General features: G+C 40.6%; 1 protein-coding gene across 1 annotated transcript in view; it reads left to right on the top strand.

Moving 5' to 3' along the window:
* BBS7 (Bardet-Biedl syndrome 7) overlaps nt 1-18,626 on the top strand; it is a 261,543-nt gene that overhangs the window by 182,582 nt on the left and 60,335 nt on the right. The window contains 1 exon segment of the mRNA XM_053703611.1: nt 7,953-8,076. Within this exon segment, the coding sequence (XP_053559586.1) occupies nt 7,953-8,076 (124 nt within the window).

The following is an 18,626-nucleotide window of genomic DNA, read 5'->3' as shown; positions in this document are numbered from 1 at the left end:
TGTTTTGATGATTTCCTCAAAATATCAGATGTGGCCTCAAATTCCTCTTCATCTGCAGGGAATTACACATGCTATTGGCACTTTTTTAAAACCTGATCAGATGAAAAAAAAAAAAAAAGGATTTAAAGGAACAGTAAAGTCAAAATTAAACTTTCATGATTCTGGTATAGCATACAATTTACATCTATTATCTAATTTGCAGTACTGGGAGCTAGCTACTGATTGGTATCTGCATATATATGTCTTGTCATTGGCCTACCCAATGTGTTCAGTTAGCTTCTTAATAGTGCAAAGCTGCTCCTTAAACAAAGGATACGAAGAAAATGAAGCAAATCTGACATTAGAAATAAATGTGAAATTTGCTTAAAACTGTACACTCCATATGAATGATGGAAGAAAAATGCCGGCTTTCATGTCCCATTATGTTCTTGTACTTTATTAAACTAAGGAAAATCATAATTTCTAAACCATTGATTAGAGCTTTACAGGACAAAGCTGGAAGGAGTTTTTTGTTTATCTACAAATCTGTATTACATTCTTAGGAAACACCTCCAGTAGTGGAGTCCCTAGTCTATATTTGCAACATGTATTGTTATTTAAAATAAATAAATGGGGGCTCCTTTCTTCCCTTGATATGAAGCAAAAGCACAAGCCATTGCCTTCCTGTTGCTCTTGTCAATCTACTTTTCAATACCAGCATTCCTTCCACTTTTGTGGGAAGCTGAAAGGGAAATGTCAGTCCAGGTATGGACCCAGTGGCTGAAAAGTGATTTAATTAGACACTATTCCAATTTACTGGATAGGCCTCAGGATGTGCCCTGTAAGGTATCAGAATAGTCAACAATCCAGATAAAAAATGGGAATTACACATGCTCCTCTCTCCTCTCTCTCTCTCCTCTCTCTCTCCTCTCTCTCTCTCTCCTCTCTCTCTCTCTCTCTTCTCTCTCTCTCCTCCTCTCTCTCTCTCCTCTCTCTCTCTCTCTCCTCTCTCTCTCTTTCTCTCTCTCTCCTCTCTCTCTCTCTCTCTCTCTCTCTCTCTTTCTTTCTCTTTCTCCCTCTCCTCTCTCTCTCTCTCTCCCTCTCTCTCTCCTCTCTCTCTCTCCCTCTCTCTCTCTCTTTCTCTCCTCTCTCTCTCCTCTCTCTCTCTCTCCTCTCTCTCTCTCTCTCCTAGTAAAACAGAAGCAGTTGACTTTATCAGCCAGCGAGGCTTAGTAGAAAACCAATATTGCCTATGTTTCACTTTAAACTTAAACAGCTTTATATACACACATAATAAATTAATAGTTTATTTTTTATCAATCATTATGTACAAAACTATCTTTCCACTCATGGTGCATATTATCCGTATTTCATTGTGCAGTTAATGCCAGTGTTTAATAACAAACCACCAATTATGACTCATATGTTAGCCTTTTTTATATGTTCATCTTTTCTCCAACATAGGTGTGTCCGGTCCACGGCGTCATCCTTACTTGTGGGATATTCTCTTCCCCAACAGGAAATGGCAAAGAGCCCAGCAAAGCTGGTCACATGATCCCTCCTAGGCTCCGCCTACCCCAGTCATTCTCTTTGCCGTTGTACAGGCAACATCTCCACGGAGATGGCTTAGAGTTTTTTAGTGTTTAACTGTAGTTTTTATTATTCAATCAAGAGTTTGTTATTTTGAAATAGTGCTGGTATGTACTATTTACTCAGAAACAGAAAAGAGATGAAGATTTCTGTTTGTATGAGGAAAATGATTTTAGCAACCGTAACTAAAATCCATGGCTGTTCCACACAGGACTGTTGAGAGCAATTAACTTCAGTTGGGGGAACAGTGTGCAGTCTCTTGCTGCTTGAGGTATGACACATTCTAACAAGACGATGTAATGCTGGAAGCTGTCATTTTCCCTATGGGATCCGGTAAGCCATGTTTATTACGATCGTAAATAAGGGCTTCACAAGGGCTTATTAAGACTGTAGACTTTTCTGGGCTAAATCGATTCATTATTAACACATATTTAGCCTTGAGGAATCATTTTATCTGGGTATTTTGATATAATAATATCGGCAGGCACTGTATTAGACACCTTATTTCTTAGGGACTTTCCCAAAGCATAAGCAGAGCCTCATTTTCGCGCCGGTGTGGCGCACTTGTTTTTGAGAGGCATGGCATGCAGTCGCATGTGAGAGGAGCTCTGATACTTAGAAAAGACTTTCTGAAGGCGTCATTTGGTATCGTATTCCCCTTTGGGTTTGGTTGGGTCTCAGCAAAGCAGATACCAGGGACTGTAAAGGGGTTAAAGTTTTAAAACGGCTCCGGTTCCGTTATTTTAAGGGTTAAAGCTTCCAAATTTGGTGTGCAATACTTTTAAGGCTTTAAGACACTGTGGTGAAAATTTGGTGAATTTTGAACAATTCCTTCATGTTTTTTCGCAATTGCAGTAATAAAGTGTGTTCAGTTTAAAATTTAAAGTGACAGTAACGGTTTTATTTTAAAACGTTTTTTGTACTTTCTTATCAAGTTTATGCCTGTTTAACATGTCTGAACTACCAGATAGACTGTGTTCTGAATGTGGGGAAGCCAGAATTCCTATTCATTTAAATAAATGTGATTTATGTGATAATGACAATGATGCCCAAGATGATTCCTCAAGTGAGGGGAGTAAGCATGGTACTGCATCATTCCCTCCCTCGTCTACACGAGTCTTGCCCACTCAGGAGGCCCCTAGTACATCTAGCGCGCCAATACTCCTTACTATGCAACAATTAACGGCTGTAATGGATAATTCTGTCAAAAACATTTTAGCCAAAATGAACCCTTGTCAGCGTAAGCGTGGCTGCTCTGTTTTAGTTACTGAAGAGCATGACGACGCTGATATTAATATCTCTGAAGGGCCCCTAACCCAATCTGAGGGGGCCAGGGAGGTTTTGTCTGAGGGAGAAATTACTGATTCAGGGAACATTTCTCAACAGGCTGAACCTGATGTGATTGCATTTAAATTTAAGTTGGAACATCTCCGCATTTTGCTTAAGGAGGTATTATCCACTCTGGATGATTGTGAAAAGTTGGTCATCCCAGAGAAACTATGTAAAATGGACAAGTTCCTAGAGGTGCCGGGGCTCCCAGAAGCTTTTCCTATACCCAAGCGGGTGGCGGACATTGTTAATAAAGAATGGGAAAGGCCCGGTATTCCTTTCGTCCCTCCCCCCATATTTAAAAAATTGTTTCCTATGGTCGACCCCAGAAAGGACTTATGGCAGACAGTCCCCAAGGTCGAGGGAGCGGTTTCTACTTTAAACAAACGCACCACTATACCCATAGAGGATAGTTGTGCTTTCAAAGATCCTATGGATAAAAAATTAGAAGGTTTGCTTAAAAAGATGTTTGTTCAGCAGGGTTACCTTCTACAACCAATTTCATGCATTGTCCCTGTCACTACAGCCGCATGTTTCTGGTTTGATGAACTGATAAAGGCGCTCGATAGTGATTCTCCTCCTTATGAGGAGATTATGGACAGAATCAATGCTCTCAAATTGACTAATTCTTTCACCCTAGACGCCACTTTGCAATTGGCTAGGTTAGCGGCTAAGAATTCTGGGTTTGCTATTGTGGCGCGCAGAGCGCTTTGGTTGAAATCTTGGTCGGCTGATGCGTCTTCCAAGAACAAGCTCCTAAACATTCCTTTCAAGGGGAAAACGCTGTTTGGCCCTGACTTGAAAGAGATTATCTCTGATATCACTGGGGGTAAGGGCCACGCCCTTCCTCAGGATCGGCCTTTCAAGGCAAAAAATAGACCTAATTTTCGTCCCTTTCGTAAAAACGGACCAGCCCAAAGTGCTACGTCCTCTAAGCAAGAGGGTAATACTTCTCAAGCCAAGCCAGCTTGGAGACCAATGCAAGGCTGGAACAAGGGAAAGCAGGCCAAGAAACCTGCCACTGCTACCAAGACAGCATGAAATATTGGCCCCCGATCCGGGACCGGATCTGGTGGGGGGCAGACTCTCTCTCTTCGCTCAGGCTTGGGCAAGAGATGTTCTGGATCCTTGGGCGCTAGAAATAGTCTCCCAGGGTTATCTTCTGGAATTCAAGGGACTTCCCCCAAGGGGGAGGTTCCACAGGTCTCAGTTGTCTTCAGACCACATAAAAAGACAGGCGTTCTTACATTGTGTAGAAGACCTGTTAAAAATGGGAGTGATTCATCCTGTTCCATTAAGAGAACAAGGGATGGGGTTCTACTCCAATCTGTTCATAGTTCCCAAAAAAGAGGGAACGTTCAGACCAATCTTAGATCTCAAGATCTTAAACAAATTTCTCAAGGTTCCATCGTTCAAGATGGAAACCATTCGAACTATTCTTCCTTCCATCCAGGAAGGTCAATTCATGACCACGGTGGATTTAAAGGATGCGTATCTACATATTCCTATCCACAAGGAACATCATCGGTTCCTAAGGTTTGCATTCCTGGACAAACATTACCAGTTCGTGGCGCTTCCTTTCGGATTAGCCACTGCTCCAAGGATTTTCACAAAGGTACTAGGGTCCCTTCTAGCGGTGCTAAGACCAAGGGGCATTGCAGTAGTACCTTACCTGGACGACATTCTGATTCAAGCGTCGTCCCTTCCTCAAGCAAAGGCTCACACGGACATCGTCCTGGCCTTTCTCAGATCTCACGGCTGGAAAGTGAACGTGGAAAAGAGTTCTCTATCCCCGTCAACAAGGGTTCCCTTCTTGGGAACAATTATAGACTCCTTAGAAATGAGGATTTTTCTAACAGAGGCCAGAAAAACAAAACTTCTAGACTCTTGTCGGATACTTCATTCCGTTCCTCTTCCTTCCATAGCTCAGTGCATGGAAGTGATCGGGTTGATGGTAGCGGCAATGGACATAGTTCCTTTTGCGCGCATTCATCTAAGACCATTACAACTGTGCATGCTCAGTCAGTGGAATGGGGACTATACAGACTTGTCTCCAAAGATACAAGTAAATCAGAGGACCAGAGACTCACTCCGTTGGTGGCTGTCCCTGGACAACCTGTCACAAGGGATGACATTCCGCAGACCAGAGTGGGTCATTGTCACGACCGACGCCAGTCTGATGGGCTGGGGCGCGGTCTGGGGATCCCTGAAAGCTCAGGGTCTTTGGTCTCGGGAAGAATCTCTTCTACCGATAAATATTCTGGAACTGAGAGCGATAGTCAATGCTCTCAAGGCTTGGCCTCAGCTAGCGAGGACCAAGTTCATACGGTTTCAATCAGACAACATGACGACTGTTGCGTACATCAACCATCAGGGGGGAACAAGGAGTTCCCTAGCGATGGAAGAAGTGACCAAAATCATTCTATGGGCGGAGTCTCACTCCTGCCACCTGTCTGCTATCCACATCCCAGGAGTGGAAAATTGGGAAGCGGATTTTCTGAGTCGTCAGACATTGCATCCGGGGGAGTGGGAACTCCATCCGGAAATCTTTGCCCAAGTCACTCAGCTGTGGGGCATTCCAGACATGGATCTAATGGCCTCTCGTCAGAACTTCAAAGTTCCCTGCTACGGGTCCAGATCCAGGGATCCCAAGGCGGCTCTAGTGGATGCACTAGTAGCACCTTGGACCTTCAAACTAGCTTATGTGTTCCCGCCGTTTCCTCTCATCCCCAGGCTGGTAGCCAGGATCAATCAGGAGAGGGCGTCGGTGATCTTGATAGCTCCTGCGTGGCCACGCAGGACTTGGTATGCAGATCTGGTGAATATGTCATCGGCTCCACCTTGGAAGCTACCTTTGAGACGAGACCTTCTTGTTCAGGGTCCGTTCGAACATCCGAATCTGGTTTCACTCCAGCTGACTGCTTGGAGATTGAACGCTTGATTTTATCGAAGCGAGGATTCTCAGATTCTGTTATCGATACTCTTGTTCAGGCCAGAAAGCCTGTAACTCGAAAGATTTACCACAAGATTTGGAAAAAATATATCTGTTGGTGTGAATCTAAAGGATTCCCTTGGGACAAGGTTAAGATTCCTAGGATTCTATCCTTCCTTCAAGAAGGATTGGAAAAAGGATTATCTGCAAGTTCCCTGAAGGGACAGATTTCCGCCTTGTCGGTGTTACTTCACAAAAAGCTGGCAGCTGTACCAGATGTTCAAGCCTTTGTTCAGGCTCTGGTTAGAATCAAGCCTGTTTACAAACCTTTGACTCCTCCTTGGAGTCTCAATTTAGTTCTTTCAGTTCTTCAGGGGGTTCCGTTTGAACCCTTGCATTCCGTTGATATTAAATTATTATCTTGGAAAGTTTTGTTTTTGGTTGCAATTTCTTCTGCTAGAAGAGTTTCAGAATTATCTGCTCTGCAGTGTTCTCCTCCTTATCTGGTGTTCCATGCAGATAAGGTGGTTTTGCGTACTAAACCTGGTTTTCTTCCGAAAGTTGTTTCTAACAAAAACATTAACCAGGAGATTATCGTACCTTCTCTGTGTCCGAAACCAGTTTCAAAGAAGGAACGTTTGTTGCACAATTTGGATGTTGTTCGCGCTCTAAAATTCTATTTAGATGCTACAAAGGATTTTAGACAAACATCTTCCTTGTTTGTTGTTTATTCCGGTAAAAGGAGAGGTCAAAAAGCAACTTCTACCTCTCTCTCTTTTTGGATTAAAAGCATCATCAGATTGGCTTACGAGACTGCCGGACGGCAGCCTCCCGAAAGAATCACAGCTCATTCCACTAGGGCTGTGGCTTCCACATGGGCCTTCAAAAACGAGGCTTCTGTTGATCAGATATGTAGGGCAGCGACTTGGTCTTCACTGCACACTTTTACCAAATTTTACAAGTTTGATACTTTTGCTTCTTCTGAGGCTATTTTTGGGAGAAAGGTTTTGCAAGCCGTGGTGCCTTCCATTTAGGTGACCTGATTTGCTCCCTCCCTTCATCCGTGTCCTAAAGCTTTGGTATTGGTTCCCACAAGTAAGGATGACGCCGTGGACCGGACACACCTATGTTGGAGAAAACAGAATTTATGTTTACCTGATAAATTCTGTTTTCTCCAACATAGGTGTGTCCGGTCCACGGCCCGCCCTGGTTTTTTTAATCAGGTCTGATATTTTATTTTCTTTAACTACAGTCACCACGGTACCATATGGTTTCTCCTATGCAAATATTCCTCCTTAACGTCGGTCGAATGACTGGGGTAGGCGGAGCCTAGGAGGGATCATGTGACCAGCTTTGCTGGGCTCTTTGCCATTTCCTGTTGGGGAAGAGAATATCCCACAAGTAAGGATGACGCCGTGGACCGGACACACCGTTGGAGAAAGCAATTTATCAGGTAAACATAAATTCTGTTTTTCTTAAAGTGATGGTAAATTTTATGTTTTAAAATCAGGTCCAGAATCTAAGTGATATTTTGGATGGACTTTAGTTGATCACTTCTAATAAAGATGCTCTGTAACTTCCTTTTTAATCTAGCCGTGCTATTCTAATACCCCACACTCTTAATGCCCACTTTAACTCATATTTTTTGTAACCTAATGGTTTGAACTGTTCTCCATTCGTCGCTCTAGCCACATGGCCCTTTTTTGTGGTTAGAGCATTGATTGGAGAACAGTTTAAACTGTTAGCTCACAAAAAATATGAGTTTTGAAGTGGGCGGCCAGAGTGCAGGGTATAAGAATGGCACAGCTAGATTAAAAAGTAAATTACAGAGCATCTTTAATACAAGTGATCAATTAAAGTCCATCTAAAATATCGCTTAGATTCTGAGCCTGATTTTAATTTCATTGCTATACTTGTATTTGTCAGAGAGTGGTCACAAGATTGAGTTTCCCTGCAATGCATCATTAATACATATTGCAATCATATCTGGAAGCAGTTTATAATTGGTCTAACAGTGCTGAAACACAGCTCTGATTGTAAGGATACATTACATTGCATACTTTAATAGCAGCAGATCAGGCGCTAATGTATAATCTGTGTGTTTCTTACTTTCCCATAAAAGGAGCTCCAGGTTCATGAAGGAAACACTGACTTTCTGATTCCAGAATACAAAAGTATTTTAGAAGAATCTGAAAAACTCCAGGAGGAATACAAAAAGCAGCCAGCTCATCTGGAGAGGCTTTATGGTGAGGTTTCCTACAGCACTTAAAGGGACATTATACACTAGATTTTTCTTTGCATAAATGTTTTATAGATAATCCATTTATATAGCCCATCTGGGAGTGTTTTTGTAAAAATGTATAGTTTTGCTTATTTTTAAATAACATTGTGCTGATTTTCAGACTAACCAAGCACCAAGTTTTAGATGTATACTGATGTATACAGACTTCAGACTGCTTCTGTTTGTATAATGGGTCTTTTCATATGCAGGGGAGAGGGGAGGTTCTGCTATCAGCCCCTTTCACTGGGTGTCCCAGGCTTATCTCATTAACAGTGTTAAATTGGGAGCTTCTAAGTAAGTTTTTAAAAGGTTTTACACTGGATTTTTATATCCATATCTGTGCATTTTATTCTTTGTAGTAGTGTCTATTACATGCAGCTAAATGAATATTGCTGTATACTGTCCCTTTAACCAGATGTTAATAGTCAGAGGACAGCATCATGCATACAGTTTTTGGGGTTTTTTTAGACAAAGAAAAATTCTGTTAGATCAAATGACAACATTTTTATTTTTAGAAGCTATCAACTATGATTGTGTTTTTTCCTGGAAATCAAGGTTAAATAGACATAAAATTGCAAAAGGAAAATGATCATATGTGTTAGTGTATCGCTGTATTGCACTGCTGCTGACATATTACTGTGTTTAACCCATACACAGGGGTTAAACACACGGCGAAAGTCCGCTCCAGCGCAGCAATGCACTACTGGGAGCTAAGAGAGCCAATGACACAAATCATATTGTGTATCCACCAATCAACATCTAGCCCTGCCAAGTGTTTACAGCAATGTATTACTAACTCCGCAAGCACAAAAATTATATATCATACATTTCAAGGAAAAGGTAAGTAGTTTGTTTCAAAAATCATCCAAAGAATTTGGGATCTTAAAGGGACACGAAACCTCAAAAAAGTTTTATGATTCAGATGGAGAATACAATTTTAAACAACTTTCCAATTTACTTCTATTTTTTTAATTTGCTTCTTTCTCTTGTTATCCTTCACTGAAAGGTTTATCTAGGTAAGCTCAGGAGCAGCAAAGAACTTGGGTTCTAGCTGCTGATTGGTGACTGCATATATCAGCTGATTGTTATTGGCTCTCCCATGTGTTCATTTAGAAACCAGTAGTGCATTGCTGCTCCTTCAACAAATGATACCAAGAGAATGAAACAAATTGGATAATAGAAGTAAATTAGAAAGTTGTTTAAAATTTTATTTTCTATCTGAATCATGAAAGCAATTTTTTGGGTTTCATATCCCTTTAATATTGATGTTATATTTGGCTCTTTGCAGAAAAAAGGACAGAAGGTACATAGTGCAACAACGTAGCAACAAAAAAGCCTTCTTGCACCAATAATGATATTACTTACACTATAACCTAGCTGCTCGTGCTCTAGCACTTCATAGGAGATTCTCACTCACGGACATTAAAGTATTTTATTTTAAATGATAAAAAGAGCAGAAAAGCAGGCTCAATACAGATAAGGGGAAACAAATGGTTATAAAAGGCTTTTTCAATCTTCATATGAGGAGAGTCCATGGCTTCATTCCTTACTTGTGGGAATACAGAACTTGACCACCAGGAGGAGGCAAAAACACCCAAGCCAAAGGCTCAAATACCTCCCCCACTCCCCTCATCCCCCAGTCATTCTTTGCCTTTCGTCACAGGAGGATGGCAGGGAAGTGTCGGAAGATTCAGAGTAGTCTCTTATGGAGGGTAGTACTCTTCGGTATGGGACTGGAGTTTTAAGTAGTCTTGTCAGCCTCTCAGTGAGAGCATTGACGAATGTTAGGGTCTGGAGATGCAGGGAGAGTCTTTCTGCGAAACCATCCAGACTTGTATTAACAGCTCCTAAGCAATCAGTGTTGACGAGTTTTACTGCCTGCTTCTATCACTCAAGTCCATGACAGGTGCAATGCTACAAGCCTGTCAAACTTGAGAGGCTGTGTGTCTGTTCCACGGCGGTGATTCCGGTAAGATCGTTTCATTTTATACTCATATGATAACGCAAGAAGACAGGGTCACAGTGTGACTCCTTTTATCTGTATGGAATTAAAGGTTAATATCTCCGGAAGGGGATTATTGAACAGGGGGGATTTACGCATAATTGACTTTATTATGTTTTTATGCTGCGACATGTGTGAGATGAGGCTCAGGCAGATGTTGGAACAGTCGGCTTTACTTTTGGTTTGGATATCTGCGCGGCCTGTTAGGATTGGCAAGCTTTTTCCAGGAGCAGGGACAGTCCTGCATGGCAGACCACATGACCGGGTATGGTCTCATTGATTTCCTCTTTCCTGACCGTGCTGTTTACAGGAGAAGAAGCAGTTTCTCTGTGGGGCCTGGGTCATAGGAGTGGGTGAGTGCCCCAGCCATTGGGGGAATAAAGGTGCCATTTATCTTTTTCTATAGTCCATCTTCAGAGCGCAAGCTATGGAGGACTCTGATACGTTAGAGGGTACTCCCTCTTTACCTAAATCTAATACCTGTTTTTATTGTGAGGAGGCTACGGTACAGTTGTGCTCATAAGTTTACATACCCTGGCAGAATTTATTATTTCTTGGCCATTTTTCAGAGAATATGAATGATAACACAAAAACTTTTCTTTCACTCATGGTTAGTGTTTGGCTGAAGCCATTTATTATCACTCAACTGTGTTTACACTCTTTAAATCATAATGACAACAGAAACTACCCAAATGACTCTGATCAAAAGTTTACATACCTCAGTTCAATACTGTGTATTGCCCTCTTTAACATCATTGACAGCTTGAAGTCTTTTGTGGTATTTGTGGATGAAGCTCTTTATCTTCTCAGATGGTAAAGCTGCCCATTCTTCCTGGCAAAAAGCCTCCAGTTCCTGTAAATTCTTGGGCTGTCTTGCATGAACTGCATGTTTGAGATCTCCCCAGAGTGGCTCAATGATATTGAGGTCAGGAGACTGAGATGGCCACTCCAGAACCTTCACTTTATTCTGCTGTAGCCAATGACAGGTCGACTTGGTCTTGTGTTTAGGATATTTGTCATGTTGGAATGTCCAAGTACGTCCCATGCGCAGCTTCCGGGCTGATGAATGCAAATTTTCCTCCAGTATTTTTTGATAACATACTGCATTAATCTTGCCATCAATTCTGACCAAATTTCCTGTGCCTTTGTAGCTCACACATCCCTAAAACATCAGTGATCCACTTCCGTGTTTCACAGTAGGAATGTTGTACCTTTAATCATAGGCCTTGTTGACTCCTCTCCAAATGTAGCATTTATGGTTGTGGCCAAAAAGCTCAATTTTGGTCTCATCACTCCAAATGACTTTGTGCCAGAAGGTTTGAGGCTTGTCTCTGTGCTGTTTGGGGCAGGGCCGCCATCAGGGGGTGACAGGGGTGACGCCTGTCAGGGGCCCAATGGGCCAGGGGGGCCCCATGAAACAAGAACTAAAAAAAAAAAAAATGTTTTTTTTTTTTTTAAATTTGGCAGCCACCAGTGGGTACTACAGCACAGTGCTAATTGAGCATTGGAAATGTTATTACAAGGAGTAAATTATTAGCATTTGAGAGGATTTCTGAGTGTGCACTAAACCACTATGCACAGTGCGAGACAGACTTGGCACTTTGTTTGTACAGTGTGTGCCTGAGTCAGACGGCAGATCACTTTCATTTGCAGAGGAGGTAGGACTTAGCAAATGTTTTTTATTTCTTTGTGCAACTTCGGATTGTAACTTCAGTGTGGTAGTAGTTGTATGGTGGGACCAGGGGTCCATAAAAACAATTTTTTTTTAGCAGCAGTGTATTTATGACTATTTGACAATGCTGTAGAAATTCTATATTTAAAACCATGCAGAAATGTTTCCTCCTCAATACACAAATGGTAGGTGCCCTTTTGGCAGATATGCATTATATATATACATATATATATATATATATATATATATATATATTACATTCCAGTTCACTGCCCCTTTATGCAAGGACTTTCCAGATGCAAGGAGGCATTTTATCTAAGATTTTTACATCTGCATAACATGTTATAGTCTCAGACTTAGATGGCTCAGTGTTTGAAATGAGGTTAATTTAAAACTGTTCAGTTTACACTACAGCTGACTTAATTTTGAAATACATACCAACAAGCCTAAATCCTGCATTTAATCAGATCTAATGGTATGAGTACCACAGCTTATGGTTCCACCAAGACCATATAGAGTACAGCATTTTCAAAATCCATAAGTACAGCTGACAGATGGGAACATTTGTACACTATATTTGAAGTGGTGCTCTTGGTTGGGAAAAATAGGGAAAAATCAAACAAACATGTCAACCTTTTAAAAGTACTTTTCTTCATCTAGCCATCTACCCAGATCATTAATGTACAATTTTGAATTCAAAGAATTATTTTTGTTTGCACATTTTACAAATATGATTCTTTAAAAAGTGATCTCTTAATTTCTGCATTTTTTTTTATCATGCATGTCACACACTGTTGATTTAGGGGATGCAAGGTGCATACATGTTTCCTCCTGTGAGTGTTTCTGTGGGTGTCTGTGTTTATGTCTTTGTGCTTTGGTTTGTGTCTCTATGAGTGTGTAGATATTTTTTTTCTGTGGGTCTCTCTGTGAGGGTGGGTGTGTATGTAGTTGTGCATTTTTTGTGGATGTCTGTGAGGGTGTGTGCATATGTATTTGAGCTTTTTCTATTGGTGTCTCTGTGAGGGTGTGTGTATGTTTGTCTTTGTGTATTTTCTCTGGATGCCTCTGTGAGGGTGGGTGTGTATGTCTGTGTTTTCTGTGGATGTCTCTGTGAGGGTGTGTGTTTTCTGTGGGTGTCTCTGTGAGGGTGTGTGTATGTCTTTGTGTGTTTTCTGTGGATGTCTCAGTGAGGGTGGGTGTATGTATGTCTTTCTTTCATGTAATTAGCAAGAGTCCATGAGCTAGTGACGTATGGGATATACATTCCTACCAGGAGGGGCAAAGTTTCCCAAACCTTAAAATGCCTATAAATACACCCCTCACCACACCCACAATTCAGTTTTACAAACTTTGCCTCCGATGGAGGTGGTGAAGTAAGTTTGTGCTAGATTCTACGTTGATATGCGCTCCGCAGCAAGTTGGAGCCCGGTTTTCCTCTCAGCGTGCAGTGAATGTCAGAGGGATGTGAGGAGAGTATTGCCTATTTGAATGCAGTGATCTCCTTCTACGGGGTCTATTTCATAGGTTCTCTGTTATCGGTCGTAGAGATTCATCTCTTACCTCCCTTTTCAGATCGACGATATACTCTTATATATATACCATTACCTCTGCTGATTCTCGTTTCAGTACTGGTTTGGCTTTCTACAAACATGTAGATGAGTGTCCTGGGGTAAGTAAATCTTATTTTCTGTGACACTCTAAGCTATGGTTGGGCACTTTGTTTATAAAGTTCTAAATATATGTATTCAAACATTTATTTGCCTTGACTCAGAATGTTCAACTTTCCTTATTTTTCAGACAGTCAGTTTCATATTTGGGATAAATGCATTTGTTTCAATCATTTTTTCTTACCTTAAAAAATTTGACTTTTTCCCTGTGGGCTGTTAGGCTCGCGGGGGCAGAAAATGCTTCATTTTATTGCGTCATTCTTGGCGCGGACTTTTTTGGCGCAAAATTTTTTTTCTGTTTCCGGTGTCAAACGTGTCGCCGGAAGTTGCGTCATTTTTTGACTTTTTTTTGCGTCAAAAATGTCGGCGTTCCGGATGTGGCGTCATTTTTGGCGCCAAAAGCATTTAGGCGCCAAATAATGTGGGCGTCTTTTTTGGCGCAAAAAAAATATGGGCGTCATTTTTGTCTCCACATTATTTAAGTCTCATTATTTATTGCTTCTGGTTGCTAGAAGCTTGTTCACTGGCATTTTTTTTTCCCATTCCTGAAACTGTCATTTAAGGAATTTGATCAATTTTGCTTTATATGTTGTTTTTTTCTTTTACATATTGCAAGATGTTCCACGTTGCAACTGAGTCAGAAGATACTTCAGGAAAATCACTGCACAGTGCTGAAGCTACCAAGCTAAGTGTATCTGCTATAAACTTTTGGTATCTGTTTCTCCAGCTGTTGTTTGTATTGCATGTCATGTCAAACTTATTAATGCAGATAAAATTTCCTTTAGTACTGTTACATTACCTGTTGCTGTTCCATCAACATCTAATTTTCAGAGTGTTCCTGATAACATAAGAGATTTTATTTTTTAAATCCATTAAGAAGGCTATGTCTGTTATTTCTCCTTCTAGTATACATAAAAGTCTTTTAAAACTTCTTTTTTTTCAGATGAATTTTTAAATGAACATCATCATTCTGATACTGATAATGGTTCTTCTGGTTCAGAGGTTTCTGTCTCAGAGGTTGATGCTGATAAATCTTTGTATTTGTTCAAGATGGAATTTATTCGTTCTTTACTTAAAGAAGTGTTATTTGCATTAGAAATAGAGGATTCTGGTCCTCTTGATACTAAATGTAAACGTTTAAATAAGGTTTTTAAATCTCCTGTAGTTATTCCAGAAGTGTTTTATCTCCCTGATGCTATTTCTGAAGTAATTTCCAGGGAATGGAATAATTTGGGTAATTTATTTACTCCTTCTAGACGTTTAAGCAAATTATATCCTGTGCCATCTGACAGATTAGAGTTTTTTGGGACAAAAATCCCTAAGGTTATGGGGCTGTCTCTACTCCTGCTAATGTACTACTATTCCTACGGCAGATAGTACTTGATTTAAGGATCCTTTAGATAGGAAAATTGAATCCTTTCTAAGAAAAGCTTACTTATGTTCAGGTAATCTTCTTAGACCTGCTATATTTTTAGCGGATGTTGCTGCAGCTTCAACTTTTTGGTTAGAAGCTTTAGCGCAACAAGTAACAGATCATAATTTTATAGCATTATTATTATTCTATAACATGCTTATAATTTTATTGGTGATACCATCTTTTGATATCATTAGAGTTGATGTCAGGTATATGTCTCTAGCTATTTTAGCTAGAAAAGCTTTATGGATTAAACTTGGAATGCTGATATGTCTTCTAAGTCAACTTTGCTTTCCCTTTCTTTCCAAGGTAAATAATAATTTTCGTTCCTTTCCTCACAACAAGGAACAAAAGCCTGATCCTTCATCCTCAGGAGCGGTATCAGTTTGGAAACTATTTCCAGTTTGGAATATATCCAAGCCTTATAGAAACCTATAGCCAGCTCCTAAGTACCTATGAAGGTGCGGCCCTTATTCCAGCTCAGCTGGTATGGGGCAGATTACGTTTTCTTCAAAGAAATTTGGATCAATTCCGTTCTTAATCTCTGGTTTCAGAAACATTGTTTCAGAAAGGTACAGAATTGGCTTCAAGTTAAGGCCTCCTGCTAAGAGATTTTTTTCTTTCCCGTGTCCCAGTTAACACAGCAAAGGCTCAGCATTTCTGAAATGTGTTTCAGATCTTGAGTTGGCTGGAGTATTTATGCCAGTTCCAGTTCTGGAACAGGGGCTGGGGTTTTATTTTTTCTCTTCATTGTACCAAAGAAGGTCAATTCCTTCAGACCAGTTCCGGATCTATCATTATTGAATCGTTATGTTAGGATACCAACATTCAAGATGGTTACTGTAGGACTATCCTGCCTTTTGTTTAGCAAGGGCATTATATGTCTACAATAGATTTACAGGATGTGTATCTGCATATTCCGATTCATCCAGATCACTTTTAGTGTCTGAGATTCTCTTTTTAGACAAGCATTACCAGTTTTGTGGCTCTACCGTTTGGCCTAGCCTCAGTTCCAAGAATTTTTTTCAAAGGTTCTCGGTGCCCTTCTTTCTGTAATCAGAGAACAGGGTTTTGGTATTTCCTTATCTGGACGATATCTTGGTACTTGCTCAGTCTTCTCATTTTCGAAGAATCTCATACGAATCGACTTGTGTTGTTTCTTCAAGTTCATGGTTGGAGGATCAATTTACCAATCAGTTCATTGATTCCTCAGACAAGGGTAACCTTTTTAGGTTTCTAGATAGATTCAGTGTCTATGACTCTGTCCTTGTCAGACAAGAGAAGTTTTAACATTGATATCAGCTTGTCAAAACCTTCAGTCACAATCATTCCCTTTGGTAGCCTTATGCATGGAAATGTTGGGTCTTAGGACTGCCGCATCAGATGCGATCTCCTTTGCTCGTTTTCACATGCGACCTCTTCAGCTCTGTATGCTGAACCAATGGTGCAGGGATTACTCAAAGATATCTCAATTAATATCTTTAAACCGATTTTACGACACTCTCTGACATGGTGGACAGATCACCATCGTTTAGTTCAGGGGCCTTCTTTGTTCTTCCGACCTGGACTATAATCTCAACAGATGCAAGTCTTACAGGTTGGGGAGCTGTGTGGGGGTATCTGACGGCACAAGGGGTTTGGGAATCTCAGGAGGTGAGATTTCCGATCAATATTTTGGAACTCCGTGCAATTTTCAGAGCTCTTCAGTCTTGGCCTCTTCTGAAGAGAGAGTTGTTCATTTGTTTTCAGATAGACAATGTCACAACTGTGGCATACATCAATCATCAAGGAGGGACTCACAGTCCTCTGGCTATGAAAGAAGTATCTCGAATTTTGGTTTGGGCGGAATCCAGCTCCTGTCTAATCTCTGCGGTTCATATCCCAGGTATGGACAATTGGAAAGCGGATTATCTCAGTCGCCAAACGTTGCATCCGGGCGAATGGTCTCTTCACCCAGAGGTATTTCTTCAGATTGTTCAAATGTGGGAACTTCCAGAAATAGATCTGATGGCTTCTCATCTAAACAAGAAACTTCCCAGGTATCTGTCCAGATCCCGGGATCCTCAGGCGGAGGCAGTGGATGCATTATCACTTCCTTGGAAGTATCATCCTGCCTATATCTTTCCGCCTCTAGTTCTTCTTCCAAGAGTAATCTCCAAGATTCTGAAGGAATGCTCGTTTGTTCTGCTGGTAGATCCGGCATGGCCTCACAGGTTTTGGTATGCGGATCTTGTCCGGATGGCCTCTTGCCAACCGTGGACTCTTCCGTTAAGACCAGACCTTCTGTCTCAAGGTCCTTTTTTCCATCAGGATCTGAAATCCTTCAATTTAAAGGTATGGAGATTGAACGCTTGATTCTTGGTCAAAGAGGTTTCTCTGACTCTGTGATTAATACTATGTTACAGGCTCGTAAATCTGTATCCAGAGAGATATATTATAGAGTCTGGAAGACTTATATTTCTTGGTGTCTTTCTCATCATTTTTCTTGGCATTCTTTTAGAATACCGAGAATATTACAGTTTCTTCAGGATGGTTTAGATAAGGGTTTGTCCGCAAGTTCCTTGAAAGGTCAAATCTCTGCTCTTTCTGTTCTTTTTCACAGAAAGATTGCTATTCTTCCTGATATTCATTGTTTTGTACAAGCTTTGGTTCGTATAAAGCCTGTCATTAAGTCAATTTCTCCTCCTTGGAGTTTGAATTTGGTTCTGGGGGCTCTTCAAGCTCCTCCATTTGAACCTATGCATTCATTGGATATTAAATTACTTTCTTGGAAAGTTTTGTTCCTTTTGGCCATCTCTTCTGCCTGAAGAGTTTCTGAATTATCTGCTCTTTCTTGTGAGTCTCCTTTTCTGATTTTTCATCAGGATAAGGCGGTGTTGCGAACTTCTTTTGAATTTTTACCTAAGTTGTGAATTCCAACAACATTAGTAGAGACATTGTGGTTCCTTCATTATGTCCTAATCCTTAGAATTCTAAGGAGAAATCGTTGCATTCTTTGGATGTTATTAGAGCTTTGAAATATTATGTTGAAGCTACTAAGTCTTTCCGAAAGACTTCTAGTTTATTTGTTATCTTTTCCGGTTTTAGAAAGGCCAGAAAACTTCTGCCATTTCTTTGGCATCTTGGTTGAAATCTTTAATTCATCTTGCCTATGTTGAGTCGGGTAAAACTCCGTCTCATAGGATTACAGCTCATTCTACTAGGTCAGTTTCTACTTCCTGGGCGTTTAGGAATGAAGCTTCGGTTGATCAGATTTGCAAAGCGGCAACTTGGTCCTCTTTGCATACTTTTACCAAATTCTACCATTTTGATGTATTTTCTTCTTCTGAAGCAGTTTTTGGTAGAAAAGTACTTCAGGCAGCGGTTTCAGTTTGAATCTTCTGCTTATGTTTTTCATTAAACTTTATTTTGGGTGTGGATTATTTTCAGCAGGAATTGGCTGTCTTTATTTTATCCCTCCCTCTCTAGTGACTCTTGTGTGGAAAGATCCACATCTTGGGTAGTCATTATCCCATACGTCACTAGCTCATGGACTCTTGCTAATTACATGAAAGAAAACATAATTTATGTAAGAACTTACCTGATAAATTCATTTCTTTCATATTAGCAAGAGTCCATGCGGCCCGCCCTTTTTTGTGGTGGTTATGATTTTTTTGTATAAAGCACAATTATTCCAATTCCTTATTTTATATGCTTTCGCACTTTTTTCTTATCACCCCACTTCTTGGCTATTCGTTAAACTGAATTGTGGGTGTGGTGA

Source organism: Bombina bombina, chromosome 2 (assembly GCF_027579735.1).
Source record: "Bombina bombina isolate aBomBom1 chromosome 2, aBomBom1.pri, whole genome shotgun sequence".
Lineage (NCBI taxonomy): Eukaryota > Metazoa > Chordata > Amphibia > Anura > Bombinatoridae > Bombina > Bombina bombina.
The sequence above is the reverse complement of the archived record's forward strand: the minus strand, read 5'-3'. Positions and strand labels throughout refer to the sequence as shown.